The sequence below is a fragment of the Stenella coeruleoalba genome (genome assembly GCF_951394435.1).
Source record: "Stenella coeruleoalba genome assembly, chromosome: 15".
Taxonomy (NCBI): domain Eukaryota; kingdom Metazoa; phylum Chordata; class Mammalia; order Artiodactyla; family Delphinidae; genus Stenella; species Stenella coeruleoalba.
In genome coordinates this window covers 10246858-10263231 of record NC_137161.1, presented here as the reverse complement: position 1 = coordinate 10263231, position 16374 = coordinate 10246858, and the positions used below count along the sequence as shown (strand labels likewise).

The window sequence follows — 16374 nt, the reverse complement described above, 5'->3', positions numbered from 1 at the left end:
CCTTTTTCTAATCTGCTCTGAATGAGTTTCTCTCTCTGTGAAAACCAAAGGCTTTGACTCCAGCACACACTACCACCACCTCCAGGCCAAGAGGTTCCCATCCTAGAGCAGATAAGCCTTGATCGATAATGATATGAAGACTTTCTTTTCCAAAAATCAGTGTTCAAGCATGAGTAAATAGTACCAGACCAGCCCTACCACCCTAAACAACTATCAAATAGGACAAAAGTTGCTAAGTCAATTGCTTTCAGGCACTAGACAGCAGGCAGCATAAGACTGTGGTCCATGAGAGAAAGGAAACATAGGGGGTGAGCCCACGTCCACTGCAGCTCTCTGCCTGGAGACAGTTTCCCTCCCACGTGCAGGGAGTGGAGTTCAAGCAGAACACAGTGGGCCTGCTCAGTTGGGGAGACAGAGTTCAGAGTCCCAGGCTGGAGAAGCAGCTAGGATCTGTGGGTAAAGCATCGGAGAGGAGGAAGGTGCTAGGGGAGCTCCCCAAGTCCTTGGCCAAGGGCTGGGCTGTGTAAGCACAGGGAAAGAATGTGCAGAGTTTACCAGAGAGAGGCAGCTATGGGGTAAAAAGGGAAACAGAGAGACTAGAGGTTGAGCAGGCCTGGAGTATTGGAATTCCAGCCCACCAGAGAGGAGTGACCTCCCCACGAAGCATCCAAAAAGACTAGGCCTTAAGAGTAAGGTCATGCCTTAGAGTAAGGGCCACTTTAGACCTGCCCTAACATGGTCTAAAACCTAGCCTCAACTATATCCACAAAAGAAGGAATTTGATGGCTAACCCCATGAACCTGAAGGGCATGGGGAACACCTCAGGCTTTCCACAGGTCTACCTTAACAAAGGGTAAAATCAAGCCTATAAAAGGTCAATGTGATCAGCCAGTAACTGAACTACCTTTAGAGGAAGATAACAAAATCAAGAGTCTCTACAATGTCCAGTACATATCATCATCACAATGTCAGTACGGAGTCAACAATTACTAGACATGCAAAGAAATAGTAAAATGTGACTTGTGGCAAATGAAAAGAAGCAACGAATGGAAACAAAATCCCCAAAAGGCTGTGATGTTAGATTTAGAAAAAGCAACTGCCAGGATTTGTAAGTTCCTAATGTTATCATTAAAGTCCTTAACCAGGTATATACACTCAAAGCTACCTGTGCAGATTTTAGGGTTAGGGGTTTGTAGGTTTGTTTTTTGTCTGAATTGTTCTTATGTCATGGAGTTTCAGGGGACGCTCAAGAAGCTGCGTTTTTAACAACTACCCTAAAGGGTTTTGATGCACCATCAGATTCTTATCAAAGAATACTTTTACTTTAAGGCAAATTTAAAAGAGTTAAATTAATTTAAATGTATTAAAGGGCTGGTTAATTGAGTTGGTTGGTGGCCATCAGTCAGCAGTGCCTGGTTAACTAGACTATACAATCAAGAATATTTCAACTCAATATTTTGGAGGAAAAAAACAGTTCTCTACTTATTTTGAAAACAAAAATCTGAGGTTAAATCAAAAGCCACAGACATAAAAGATAATGATTGGGTTTCCCTGGTGGCGCAGTGGTTGAGAGTCTGCCTGCCGATGCAGGGGACACGGGTTCGTGCCCTGGTCCGGGAAGATCCCACATGCCACGGAGCGGCTGGGCCCGTGAGCCATGGCTGCTGAGCCTGCGTGTCCGGAGCCTGTGCTCCGCAACGGGAGAGGCCACAACAGTGAGAGGCCCGCGTACCGCAAAAAAAAAAGATAATGATTAAGGAAAAACCAGGAGGAAATGCTCAGAGTATAATGTAAAGTGAAAAAAAATCAAAGTACAAACTACTATAACATCAAGTATACAAATGTACAGTGATAGACATTGCCACGTTCATGAATAGAAAAAAAGGCAACAGGAAATATATCAACATGCTAATAATAGTTATTTTAGGTATTTGACTCTGTGTAGTTTTAACTTTTCCCCACTTTTCAATATATTGATTTTCCTCAATGGACTCTTATCTGAAATTTAAACACAAAATGATGGCTTCAGAAACCTTCAGTACAAAAACCTCTGCAAAACTCTAGTGGTCTCTCAATCAGAAAGAGAAGAAAGAAGAAGCTTGAGCATGAATATCATTTCTATCCTTATCCAGCTCAGTAAGACTTTTGTCTATGGCTTTTGAGTAGCTGGATTAGCTTCTGAGACTCAGTCTCAAATATCCCATCCCTCAGAGGAAAAGGAGGCTAAGACACATACCTCAACCTAAAAAGCACCAAGCAGTAGCTCAGCAGAAGTAAATCACCCGGCGATAAATGAGGACGCAAAAGGAAGAGAACTCAAGGCCATACCTGAACCACAGGGTGGCCGCCGGTCGGAGCTTTGACAGCCCCTCGGCTGCCTTCTGTCTCGTAGTGAGCTCGGTGATGTGGCTTGGGCTGCACCTCGATCCTCAGCTCATAGGAGCCTGACTGGTGGGAGAGTGGCCACTCAAGTGGTGGGAGGGATGCAGTCACTGGGATGCTGAAGGAGGAAACAGAATCAGTCATGTGTACAATAAATCATATCCCGTCAACCTGTACAATAAACATAAATGGTCCTTTTTCTGAAAATCATGTCCAACGGGCATATGAATAATGTTGGCTGTTGGGAGGCACACATTTCTCAGACATGATAGGTAGGGCTCTTCACAAGGTAGAGATCTTTTTCATTCTCTTTCTTTGTTTTCTCTTCCATCTTGATGAAGACAGAACGACTGACATCTCAGTTTATGAAGCTACGTTCACCATATGATTGTTCTAGCACGTTCTGAACCACTGTAACTTCTTTTCCTCTGGAAGTTTTGAAGAATATCACCTCTCACCTCTAAAGAACATCCCTTATCCAGGATGTTTTTCTTTTCCCAAGGAGTAAGTGTGGGAGAAGGAACACTGAAATAGAAATCAGGGGCCCCACTGTGTCACAAACTTGCCATGTGACATTAGGTATGCAACTTCATCTTTCTTGTCCTTAGTATCCTGTAACCACAAATGGACTAGATGACATCTGAGAGTTTTTCTAGCTCTTATTTCTATGTCTGATGTCTCAATTAAAAGTAAATTTAGGGACAGGCCATTCCCAGTCACAATCATTACTTCTTGGGTCAAGTGTAGAACATCTCACCACAGAGAGGTGTCTGGTTTTGGTATGGATAAGCCAAACCACTCAGACTTCCTACAATTAAATGAGGAGTAAAGGTCAAGAGCATGACTGGAGTTACACACCCAAGTTCAAGTCCCAGCTCCACCTCTAACTACCTGTGTGACTTAGAGCAAATGCCTCTATCTCCCTAGGCCTTAGTCTCCTTCAACTGTGAAATGGGGATACTGAGATCATATAAAGAGCTTAAGCACAATAACTGCTCAATAAATATTAGCTATAATTATTTTTTCATGTAATATAGTGTATATTTCAAATAAATAGTTACTTCCTGTAGACAATCTGACTACAGTATTAACGGTATTGGATATGTACGCTTTGGCATCTGAATTTGTCAAATCTTTGAGGGCATGACATTAAGTTTCATTTTATTATACAGTCTCAACCCTACCCAGCACACACATCAGGTACTTGATATGAGGTTAGTATTAGGTCACTGAAGAGGTGAATGACGTCTTGACAATCTATCTAGACCATTCACTCAGAGCCCAAAAGAACCTAGAGACATTTTCCCAAGATCACAGAGCAAGACACAGCCAAGGCTCCAACTTAAGTCTCTTGACTCCCGGTCCAGTGCTCCTTCCACATCTCTACATTGTCTCTTATCTTATTCATTTCTTTAAAATAGGCCCAAGAAAATACCTCATTGATGGAATGAGTCTAGAGCAATGCCTGACATTTGCTAGGTCGTCAGTGAATATTCAGTGGGTGGGCGGACGAATGAATGGAAGGATAAATGGATGAGTGAACAAGCAGTTTTATTTCAAAGAACACCCGTATGTTCAAAGTAGCTTTGAAGTTACAAATGCATGGATTTGTGTCACTATGTCCTGATTTTTCACATGCAGGAGAAAACATTAATCTAATCAGGACAGTCTTTCCTGCTAAGCCCAAAACTGCTAGAAGCTAACATTATCAACTGGACTTAATTAAACATTTGCAGTGAGGCCAATTCTATCCCTTCTCTCTTACAGCAATTCCAAGGGGAGAGTGGAGGGGGGCAGCAGCCCCACAAATTCCATCAGTGCCAGAGCTGAACCTGAACATACAATCCAACTTACGATTCCACCCTCACTATGCAAGGAAATCTCCAGCCCTTCTTTATAACCACATTGCCTCCTGAAGCCCCTTTAACTCTGAAGTCTCAGGTGTCCAAAGTGCCTTTATTTCTACCTCAGTTACAGTTCCAAGATGCCTTCAAGCTTCTGTCTACATCCAAGGTGCCATATGTGTTAAATACTCTTATTCTCATGTATGCAAGTTAAAATTTTCTAAAGTTAGCAAAATAAGGCTCATGAAAAAAATCACTCCACCCTTGTATGAATCAAAACATTTAGTGAATAGAAGATTCAATGGAATATCCCTAAGTATCAACTTCTAATCTTGTGTGGTTCTGGAATAGGTGTTTGACAACCGAAATATAATCTTAAGACTCAGACCGTTGGAGCCAGTCTGACATCCTGCATTTGAATTCCAGCCCCCTGCTGAGTTATCCACACTCCCTGGGATAACTATCATCAGGAGACTTCTCTGAATGCCCTATCTTCTCAATCGAATAGAAAATTCTTGCAAATATCTCACTGGCTGGCACAGATTGGCACTTGCTAGGGACTAAAGGACTCTAACTCAACAGAACCTCTCAGATCAAGCCACATAATGGAGAGGGAAAGATTTTATACACAATAAAGTCTCAGATAAATGCCTCACAATCGTATTTTATATTAATGATCCTCCTCACTCCCAAATAAGTCACGTTTTGGAGACGGATCAAGGAGTTGGCCGGAAATAACAAGGAGTCAGGAATCTCGAATTCTGATTTCCAACTTGGTCGTGAACTAGCTGGGTGCTGATGGGCATACCACTTCACCTCTCTGAGCCCCCGTTTCTCAACCTGCACCAGGCGTTGATCTCGATCAGCATTCCTAAGGTGGCTGCAGGAAACTTTAGTCTCAGAACTCCGTGATCAGATGGCCTTTGAAACCACCGCACATTCTGTCCACAGCGGGGAGCGGCCCCTCCACAAAGGTATCTATTAAACTCTATGAAACCCAGAAACTCCTTTCCTTAAGGGACTGACTGACCTATGATGGCACTAGTGTTCTCAGAACCTGCTTTGGAGGAAACATCAGACCAGAAGCTCCATTCAGTCCATTTCGGTCGGGGTTGGGGGCAGGTGGGCGTGGGGAGGCCAGGCCCAGTGGACAGGACCCTAGGCTACTCTCAATCCCACATCAATCAAAACGGCTCTACATTACCTATTTTGGCATTCAACATTTTATTTGAAAAGAAGAGGCTTCCATTGGCTACAAGCAAATAACACTTTGAAAACCATTGGGATAATGGGAATAGCATAAAGCTTAGATTCTTCACCTAATAAAACAGATAAAATAATCTCTGCTCCTAATCTGTGTACCTCATTTTCCTTATTATCAAAATGAAGATAAATATATAACCAGACCAGGTTTATGTGAGAATAACATGAAATAATCCAGAGAGAGTACTTAGAAGTGTGCCTGGCACACAGCATCCTGAAATGTTGGCGATTATTATTGTCGCTATCATCACTCTAACAGCTATTGGGGACTCAATCTCCTAGCACACGGCTCATCAGTGAGGAAGCAACAAAGCGCTTCCTCTATAAGGTTAAGATTCCCCAATAACAATAACAGCTGTCTCTCTCATGAGCTCTTACCTATGTAGGTTCTATGCTAAGAGTTTGAGATATATTATCTCACCTAATCCTTAAAAAAACCAACTAACTAACAAACAAAACATGCGGTAGGTACTATTATCATCCTCATCTCACAGGAAATGAACCAAGGCCCAGAAAGGTGCTCAGTGAGAATGAAGGTCCTGATTGATTAGCAATGTCTGCCCTGGGCACGGCATCAAAAAGGTGCTCAATGAGAAAGAGGGCCCTGCATGATTAGTGATGTCTGTTATGGGCACAGCAGGATGGCAGCAGCAGACATGCCCATGATCACACAGCCAGTGAGTGGCAGAGCCAGGACTCAGATCCATCCCTGGAGACCCCAAGCCTACATGCTGCTATTCATGCATCTCTTCAGCTTGCCAAGATTTTAAGCTCCTTGAGGATTATGGCTCCCACATTTTTTGAAGACCTCCATATCACTGATTGCAATACTGAGGCACACAGCAGATGCCAACAAACATCAATTCCTCTTATAATAAGACAGCAAATTCCACATGTTCAGGCTTGCTTTGAGCTTACTAGAATGTCAGCTCCACGAAGGCAGAATTTTTTTTCCCATTTTGTTCACACTGTCTCCCCAACACCTGTAACAGTGCCTGGCACATAGTAGGTGTTTGAGAAATACTTGTTAAATGAGCGAATGCATGAATGAGCTCAGTGTCATATGAGCAATCACATGCATCTTATGACTGCATCCTCCTAACAACCACCCAGGAAGTCAGGGACACTTACACCCATTTTACAGATGGGAAAACTGCAGCTCAGAGTTTTGTTTTGTTTTGTTTCGTTTTCCCAGAGAATTTAACTTCCTTTTCAAGGTCTGGCAGCCAGTAAATGGAAAGCCAGGATTTAAGACCAGTCTAGCCAACTCTGAATCCCATGCTCATAACCAGAAAACCTTCTCTTAAAACTGGACCATGGAATAAATCGTTTTCAAAGCCTGACTCACCTGCAGATGGGAATGGCGGGCACCAGCTGCTTGGGCCAAGTTGGTGGCACCAGTAAGATGGACTCGGGGGCTGAGTTCCTCCTCTCCTCCTGCTCGCAGGGCCCCAGGAACTCCACGGCTGGGTAGATGTGGCGGGGCAGGCCAGCCTTGGACGGGGCGCTGGACACCGGCGACGGGTCGGGGCTGGTCTTCCACATCTTGGGGGGGATCCCACAGGGTGAGTCGGCAGCGAGACTGTTCAGGGCATCCATGAGGACGGCAGAGCCAGCCGCGGGGGGGTACCCGGCAGGGGCGCCGTCGTCCCGGGGCTGCGGCGAGGGGCTCCGCGAGCGCTGGGGTGAGGCTCCGGGCAGCGGGGCAACCAAGGCCCCCGCGCACGAATGCCTCCGCTTGGTACCAGGCGACGAGGAGCGGGAGGCCGGACGGGGCACGGGCGAGTGGCGGCCCAGGCAGCTGTCCTCAGCGAGGCCGGTTCGAGGTGACATTATTGGCGAGGTTCTGGGGGAATAATGAGCAGGGATGTTTTGAAACTGGGGACACAGGTCGTCGGGCCCGCCGTTATTGGGCGAGACGCAGGGCGAGGTGTAAGGGGAGAAGGTGTCGGAAATGAAGCTGGCAGAGGAGCCGCTGCTAGCGGGGCTCAAGCAAAGCGGCTCGCGGTAGCCCTCGAAGCCGGGCACGGGCAGCGTGAACCTCGGGCTGGCGGCCACCCCCGGCAGGGGCGGCTGCTCGACCACGAGGCCAGTGTCTCTCATGCGGAAGGGCCCCCCTGACTGCATCAGTTCGTGGGATGGAGTGATCTCGATCCGAGGGCTCAGGCCCGAGGCCCCCGCTGGCTTGGCAGGGCACAGAAAGTTCTGGGGCCCTACCCTATCCGGCTCTCCCAACCGGTGCGGGGGCTCGCCAGAGAGACTGTCTAGGGGGCTGTATGGCTTGAGGCCATAGTCCAGGACATCATCGGGGTATGCGAGTCCGGAGGGTGGGCTGGCGACCTTATGTGCATTCGGTTCTTCTGGAAAGAGAAGGGGGGAGGGAGGGGTCTTTTTAAGCCTCTAAAACACAACTCCGGACGCAGAGCAATCCCAGATTGGGTTTGTCTCCTGTTATTATTATTATTTTTTTAATCCCCGCCACACCAAACCCGAGCTAGAAACTCCGTCCCTCACAGAAGGAAAGTGAGGCCACTTCATCCCAGATTCCTTGAACGGAGAGATCAAAGCGGAAGGATTTTAGTGCAGGTGCACGAGCACAGCTGGTCCAAGCCATGCAGCAGCAGCCGGAGACCTGCATGGCTGGCTGGGCTAACGGCTTCCAAACTTTTGTTTCAGTGAAACGCTTAAAAGAAATGTGATTTGATTTCACAATTCAGTTCACACCATCATGTCCACTGGCAACTGAAACAAAAGCTTCCCAAAACAATACTTACCCTGCTACGTATGATGCACTCTTATCTATCCTCCTGTCTGGGGTTATTTTGTTTAAATTCTGGTCATAACTCATTAAACAGATTTCCTGTCCCACCAGTGGGTCATGACCCACAGTTTGAAAAACACTGACCTAGGCCCATCTGCTCTTTCTACCTGTATGATACAGCTACAAGATGCAGGGGGAGGCCACAGCAGCTCTGAAGCCCATGAAGCTCTGGGTTCAAATCCCAAATGTTTATGCCCACACGTAAAAAAGTGACTTAATTTACAACCAGAACTCCTGAGCCATATCTCATCTTGTGCCATTTTACAGATGAGGAAACTGAGGTCCAGGGAGGGGAAGAGATTCACCCAAATACAGAATGAACAGGATTAGAAATCCCCCAGAAAAGCTACTTGGCCCCCAAAAGACAGAGCCATAGCTATAGAGCCTCCCAAACGAGTAAAATCAGTGGATACAGAATGATCCAATTTTGTTCTTTAATCGTGGCCACCTAGCTCAGGCTTCTGCTGCCATCTCGAAAGAACCCGTGGCTGGAGAGTGAGATTAGAGAGGCAACTAGCTATTTGCTCCCACCATCCCACACCCCGCCCCTCCTGCAAGCTCCCCAGCTCAACAGAGGCCCCTCCACCCTCTCTGTCGTTACTTGGGTCAGCCTCGACTCTTCTCTCGTGACCTTACATCCAATCCATCAGCAAAGCCTGACCGCTCTATTAAAATGTAAACTAAACTCATGTGTCACCACCTCCCGCCACCCTCTTCCACTTGGACTGTTGCCGTCACCTCCTCCCTGGTCTCCCCGTTTCTACACTCACCCTCTATGGTCTGTTCTCCACGCAGCCGTCTATGGAAATGTCCATTGTAAAGTGAAACCCACTTTAAAGGCTTCCCTAGATGTCCCCAGGACAGTCCTTAACACACTCGTCCCCTAGCCCTGGCCTGTCTCACTACTCCCACCCGCCCCACTTTTCCCCAAGCTGACTCGGCACCAGCCCTGCTGACATCCTCACGATTCTTCAAGCAGCTCCTGCTGTGGAGCTCCCTCTCCCTAGAAAGTCTCCCCCCAAGATCTTCACCTGGCTGCTTCCCTTAATTCCTTCACATGCCTGCTCAGTCAGCAGCTCCTTCGGCCCATCCCCACCGCTGTGTCATTCTCCACCCCATTTCCCTGCCATCTTTTCTCCACTGACACCTGTTAGCAGCTCACATCACATCAGATATTATCTGTTTAGAGAATCGCACGCTGCTAGATCAGAGGCAGGCAAACTGCAGCCCCTGGACCAAAGCTGGCCCACAGGTTGCGTGTGGAAGTAAAGTTTTATTGGAACAAAGCCGCCCCTATTTGTTTGCACATAGCCTGTGGCTGGCTTCTGCCCTGTAACAGAAGAGCTGGTTGGTGCACACAGGTGATCCTCCACTTCCTTGGTGCCCTTTCTGGGCCATCCTGGAGTGGTTCAGCTGAGCTGATCTCATAGGGTTCAGGTGGTGCCCCACCCCAGGTGAGAGCTCAGAAATGGCTTTCCACAGCTCCTAGGATCAAGATAAACAACCTCAACTAGGTCAGCCCGGTCGAGCCTCTGCCTGCCCCTCTAGCCTTGCCTCTCTCTCCCCTCTCCCCTCTCCTCTCTCCCCGGACTCCAGCCAAACTGGCTGTCATTCTCAGAAAATGCCAAGCTCCTTTCTGCCTCAGGACCTTTGCACTTGCTGGTCCCTCTGCTCAACAACTCCTCCCCCACCCAGCCCTCTTCGTAACTAAAACCGCTCCTTCCCTGAAGCTTGGCTAAAGTATGCTCTCAGAAGTCCTTCTGACTTTGACGAGATCAGACCCCACTCACACTTCCCTGCTCTGCTCCACTGCACTTCTCACAATTCTAATTCAGTAATTCTGTAGTTAACTTATCATCTGCCTCTCCCCCAACTCCCAGCCCCACCTCCACAATCAGTCAATTCCATGAGGACTCTCTCACCACCCCACCCCACCCCCACTGTATTCCTAACGACTGGACAGGACCTGCCACAAAGCAGGCCCTCCAAAAATATTTGTCGGTCTGCTGAACAAAGCATGACATATTTAAACTACTCCTCAAGGATGCTAACATCCAAAACAAACGGTAGAAAGACGTAACCTTAAGAGAGGGTGATTTGGTAATATCTATCTAAATTCCAAACGCACGTATACTTGGAATCAAGCAATGTCACTTTTAGAAATTTATCCAGCACATGTGCAAAATCAGGTATGCATAAGTTTAGTCAGTCCAGCCCTGTTTATAATCCCCAAAGACTGGAAGCAACCTACGGTCCATCAGCTGGGGATGGGTTAAATTCTGTCATTCACATAGTGAGATACAATACAGTTACAAAAAGGGTTGAAAAGGTTCTTTTTACATTGATATAGAATGACCACAAGATACTGTTGAAGATGCACACAGTATGCACAGGATAGAAACAGAGGGTGAGTGTGTACACACACACACACACACACACACACACACAATGCTTATGGGTACACAGGCTTTCCCTGGAAGTTACAGGTAACAGTGATTTCCTCCAGGGAGAAGAGCTAAGTGATTAGGGGCAGAGGCAGAAAGGAGACTCTGACTTCTGTACTACACTGAGAATAGAAAGATAATTTCCAAAAGGCACATGTTTTTATTTTATTTATTTTAAAGGGGGGGTGACATAACATGATATATAGCAATGACACCTGGTTTAGGAAGCAGGAAATTGCGTTCTAGTCCTACTCTGCCACTAACTAGTTGTGTGACCTTGGAAAAGTCCCCCACCCACTCTAGGTCTCAGCCTCCTCATTTGTAACCGGACGGCGTTAAACCAGATCGGTCTCCTTGGCTGCTTCTGGCTCTGACGTCCTTTCATTTTTCTAACTAGAGTCTGTAGGGTCTAGAGTTCTTGTAAAGCTGCAGTTCAATATAAACTTGTACTTGTGCCTGCACGCGCGCGCGCACACCCCCCCCCCCCCCACACACACACACACACAGCCTTCCTGGCAGGTAACAGAGCACAGATTTTTAATCTAGGAAGAGATCCAGGTCAAATCCGTGTCCGACAACATTCTGATAATCCATTGCCCTGCGAACGAGCAAAACAAAACACAGAAAGCCTCTTAGCAAGAATTCCGGCCTTATCAGAAAAACTGCATTACATCTTATCAGAAACACCCCCTCGGGGCTGATGTGAAAGTCACAGAAACTTTTTGCCATAAAAACACACATCACTCACGCTCCGGGGCAGCAATGAAAAAGAGAAAGGCCAGTTTGCTGAGCAGAAGCATTTAAAGCATTTACATTGGTTTTAATTAATCCAAGCAGCGGAGTTTCTTTTTCTTTTCTCTCCCCAAGATTTTGAAAGTTTACCCACAAGCAAGTAATATGGAGGTAATTTATAATCATTTAATTCTCATTCCCCTGGGTATTTGACAGTAATTCTCACAGACAAAAGGCTCATGATTAAAATATTTCTTTAAGTAGCTAGGATTCTCCACTATTTCTCCGTAAACAACCGCCACCCTTGCAGAGAGCTCCCTCGCTCTGCCCGCACAGAACTGGGCCAAGCTCGTCTCATCTCAGAAGCACCACATTCTCTCAGAAGGGTTTCCAGAAAGCTTGCTCTTCTTACCACTTGCATGATCTTTGCTGTATTCATGCACACCAGTGAATATTATTCACTTAATATTTCAATTTAAATTCGTTCGCCTATTACTTTCTTTTTTTTTTTACGGAAACTTTACACCCATACCACAAATGGAAAATCAGTGTCACTTCCATAAATAGAAGGTAGGGTAAAACTACAATCAAAATAAAAGTTACTAAATTCAAGCGAGACGCTGTTGCTAGCCAAAGGCTCTGAGCCTGAGGCCCACTTTTTTTCCTCCTTGATGCTCTTTATTTAAATGAGGTTATCATTTATACGTACAGATTTTGAGGGCAGAGTTCAGTGAGTTTTTGCCAGATGTTCTACACCCTTGTCACTACCACAATCATGACGCAGGACATTTCCACGACCCCAGAAAGTCTGCCTTTTTTAAAGTTGGAATTGGGGGAGGAAACAGCAAGTATCAGAAAGAAAGGCGTTAAAGACACAGTAGCACCTGACGGAGGCCTCACTCCTGACTCAAGAGAAGGTGCCCTGCCAAGGGGATGACCCGCGTATGCAATGTACTCATTGGGGCGGCCCGTGAAACCGTCCCACTTGCCGTGCGAGGTACCCAGCCCACACTCGAGGCATCAGGATTCCGAAAGAGGCAGAAGGTGGAGGCAGAGATGAGGGATTCAGAGGTTGCTGCTCTCAGTCCTCTGTGCCTCCATGCTTTTGCACATGCTGTTCCCCATGCCCAGAACACCCTTCCATACCTCCTGTCCTCACTTTACCTAGAAAGCCACTATTTGTCCATCAAGATTTCACTTGGGCCACCTCTTCCTAAAAGCCCTCCCTAGGCTGGATCAGACACTACAGACTCCGTAGTGTTGCCAGAACCTGAGGAGTCGTGTAGTGAAGTCTATCAAGTATAGATTCACTCGTCTGTCTCCCTACTAGACAGTGAGCTTTTTGAAGGCAGATAAAGGCCGATAATCATAATAATAACAACAGCAGCAGCAGCTAACATGTGCTGAGAATTTATCTGCCAGGCTCTGTTGTAAACACATTACATGCAGTAAATTATTTAATTCTCACAACCTAGGACATGGGCGCTGTTTACTCCCCTTTTACAGATGGGCTAACTGAGGCACAAAGAGGTGAATTAACTCGCCCGAGGTCTCACAGCTTGAACCCAGCAGACCTGACACCAGGGGTTCTCAACCTCAGAACTACTGACACTGGGGGCTACAGACTTCTTCACTGTGAGGCTGTAGGATGTTTAGAAGCAGCCCCGGCCTCTACCCACTAGATGCCAGTAGCACCCCCTCCCCTCTCTCAGCTGGAACAACCAGAAGCATCTCCACGCGTTGCCGAATTCCTCCTGCGAGGCAGAATCACCCGCAGCTGGGAACCACTGCTCTAGGCCCTACAGTTCCGGGCGCGGCACACAGCCAGGGCCCAAAAGAATGCTGGGAGCATCCATCCACGAGTCAAACCTGAACTGATTCAGAAATGAGACCTCCGCTCCCCGTCAGCCCCGGCAGGTAAATCATTTCTGCAGAGACATCTGAAGGTCGAATTATCCTCGCCCTTCCTTCCGTCAAGTCCCCAGGGGCTCACCCCAACATCTAGGCCCCATGAATATTTGGGGAGATCTCTGGCCACTTCCCAAAACCGCAAGACAAGATTGCTGGGGAGGCCAGTCCAGCCCTGCCCTAGTAAGGCGTCTGAACGGAGGTCCGGGTCTCGGTCCATATACAGTGCTAGGGGCGCCCAGCTCCACGGCGTCACCCCTCTCCCCCACCCCCCGTCCAGCTGTGTGACCTGGGGGACCTCTGAGTCCCCGTGTATAACACAGTTGCTGAGGCTGGTGACAATACCCACCTGACGTTTCACCTTATCCACATGAAGCCCAAAACACACAAAATAAACACTCAGTAAATGGGGCCTTCCAGTGTACTCGTATTATCATTACGGAACGAACGATCTTCTAAGTGAAAATTCTCCCCTTGCTCTGCTTTCATTGCCTTATTTTACAACTTGAAAGTGTGACACACACTGGCCCCCAAGTGCCTTCCAAAGCATTAAAAAAGAAAAAGGGAAGAAATTTTTATAAAAATAAAATGGATTGGTCAGAACTTTGGGAATTCTCTTTTTCTGCTAGCCTTCAGAAAATATGTGGAGTAGGTAAAGAATGCCTGACACCCCCTCCACTCCATGCTTTGTACTCCCTCTTCTGGGGTACCTGGGGTATCAACTAAATCTTACTAAAATGTTAGTGACACAGTGAGCTAGTTGCAGTAACAAAAATGATTCTCACTAACACATCTCTACCCTATACTTTATACCAAGAACCACTATGTATGCACTTAGCATATACTCATGTTTGTCTTACAAAAGGCCTACGAAGCAGGTGATAGAGTTTCCTCATTTTATAAATGGGGAACGTGAGGCTCAGAGAGGGTGATTAATTTGCCCAAGGTCACACAGCTTCTAAGCGGCAGAGCCAGATTCAGTCTCAGGCAGCCCACCCAGCTCCTCCACCCGCGTAACACATGAAAGGGGATATTTCCTGGATGGCGATACCTTAATTCCAACACATAGAAATGAGGTGTCCCCTGAATAGGAACTGCTCTGGAGCCCCATCATGAGGTAGGCTGCCCTAGACAACTAAAGACACGGATTCCTTTCTTCTGGAATATTCACAATCCCTCCATTTGCCCCAGGATTGAGTCAACGATTATTTAAAAATCCCACTCAGGCCACAAGGAGCTCTCTGCCAGTGCCTGCCCTCTGGGAGCCTCTGGCGGGCCTGTTGCTCACCCCTAAGGACACACGGCCAAGTCTGAGACAGCCGCCAGCACCAACTCACCAGCCAACAGATCGCTTTTGAAAAAAGGAACAGCAAGAGAACATCTTCTCCGCCTAGAACGACAGGCGGGTGGGATTTTCAGGAAGCAGAATAGAATGACCAAAATAGAAACCCAGCTAAGGAACCTACATGAGGCATCTGTCCTTTGGGGAAGGGGGAAGGGGGAAGGGACCGCACGAACCGGTGCTCTCAGGCTTGAACGACTCGGAAGAGAGAAGCCAGGGCATGGCCTGGAGGCCAGACGCCCCTCAGGCTGGCAGCAGGGCCCCAGAGCTGCAGTCCATCCCTGTCTGAGGTGATAGACCCACCTCTCAATGAGCTGACACCCCAAGGTGGTGTGAGTTCCGGGCCCTGGGTTTGAGACATCACAGTCTGTTGCCATGGCAGCATTAGGATGCCACAACCTGGCACTGTACATGTGCAGCCAGAGGACAGGGGGGAAGATGGAGGGAAGGAATCCTGCCTCCCTCCATCCCACTACTCTCATAACCTCCTTTGTGTTGGGGGCTGCAGGAAACGCCAAGAGGAGCAAAAGGTGGATGGATTTTTCATCCGGCAGCTTGCACCACCTACAGGAAAGACCTTCTTTGAAAAATTACAGATTGCGCTTCAAGTAATAAATTCAGCACTTAGCAAACTTTCCAAAGGGCCCCCCATGCCCCTACTGTCCCCACCATGCACAAATGCCGAACAGTAATTGGATTCCCAATCAATGAATCATGTGTATTAATAATGACGGAGAATCAGGTTGTTACACCCATCATTCAGAGATGACGTGTCCAGAAGCAGGGCATGAGAGGTGAGAAATTCCATCCAGATAAGTCAGGTCCAGAAATGCCAGAAAGGGAAGAAAGGCAGTTTACCATCCTGTCTCGTCAGTGTGGAACCACTAGAAAAAGCCACCTTGAACGCTATGCTCTTTGCTGACCTTGCCCCAGCTAAGGCAGCTGTCTGCCTTCTCCAGACAGGGCAGAAAGGAGGGCTCGGTCCTGCCTCCCAGGCAGCCTGCCATGAGGCCAGGCGCCTGGAACACAGGATCCAGGACCCGGGACAATTTGCAAGCACCGAGCCTTACAGACTGGCTACTGGCATGGCTGTTTGCAAAAACACACGCACCCGCAGGCTGACACGTATTCCTTTTGGAGAGAACCAGAGAAATGTATGGAATCTGCAACCCATGTGCCTCAAGGTCAGCTTTTGGATGGGGGCAGCAGGGCCCAGGCATCTGGCAGACATGGGACCTCACCTCTGTCCTCAAATTAGGATAGAAAGAACCGGTTGCAAGTCATTCCATGGGGCCCTCGCGCTTTTAAGAAGTTCAAAGACCTTCCTATTTTTAGTCGTTCACCGCGCCTCGAGCTTTCCCGTGTATTACCTCTCTCTCTGGGGTTTACAAGCACCCTGGGAAGAAGCCGGAACCATCAACTCCTCTGTGTTGCAGAGGGGGGCCCTGAGACTCAGGGGCGCGAGGATTCACCCAAAGTCACAAAAACAGTCAGGGGCAGAGCTGGGGTTCAAACTGAGACATCATTTAAATGCAGTCAAATGCACAGATATTAGAAGCACACCTCGTGCCTTTTTACAAATGTACGCACCGTGTAGCCAACCAATCAAGATACAGAATGTTTCCATCCTGCCAGAGG

General features: G+C 47.6%; 1 protein-coding gene across 3 annotated transcripts in view; it reads right to left on the bottom strand.

Moving 5' to 3' along the window:
* Window positions 1-16374, bottom strand: part of NFATC2 (nuclear factor of activated T cells 2) — a gene marked incomplete at its 5' end in the record, with an annotated part of 157827 nt that overhangs the window by 117790 nt on the left and 23663 nt on the right. For all 3 annotated transcript variants that reach the window (XM_079946393.1, XM_079946392.1, XM_079946391.1), the window contains 2 exons: window positions 2329-2500; window positions 6838-7849. In XM_079946393.1, coding sequence (XP_079802519.1) covers window positions 2329-2500; window positions 6838-7849 — 1184 coding nt within the window. The remainder of the gene's footprint in view (window positions 1-2328; window positions 2501-6837; window positions 7850-16374) is intronic.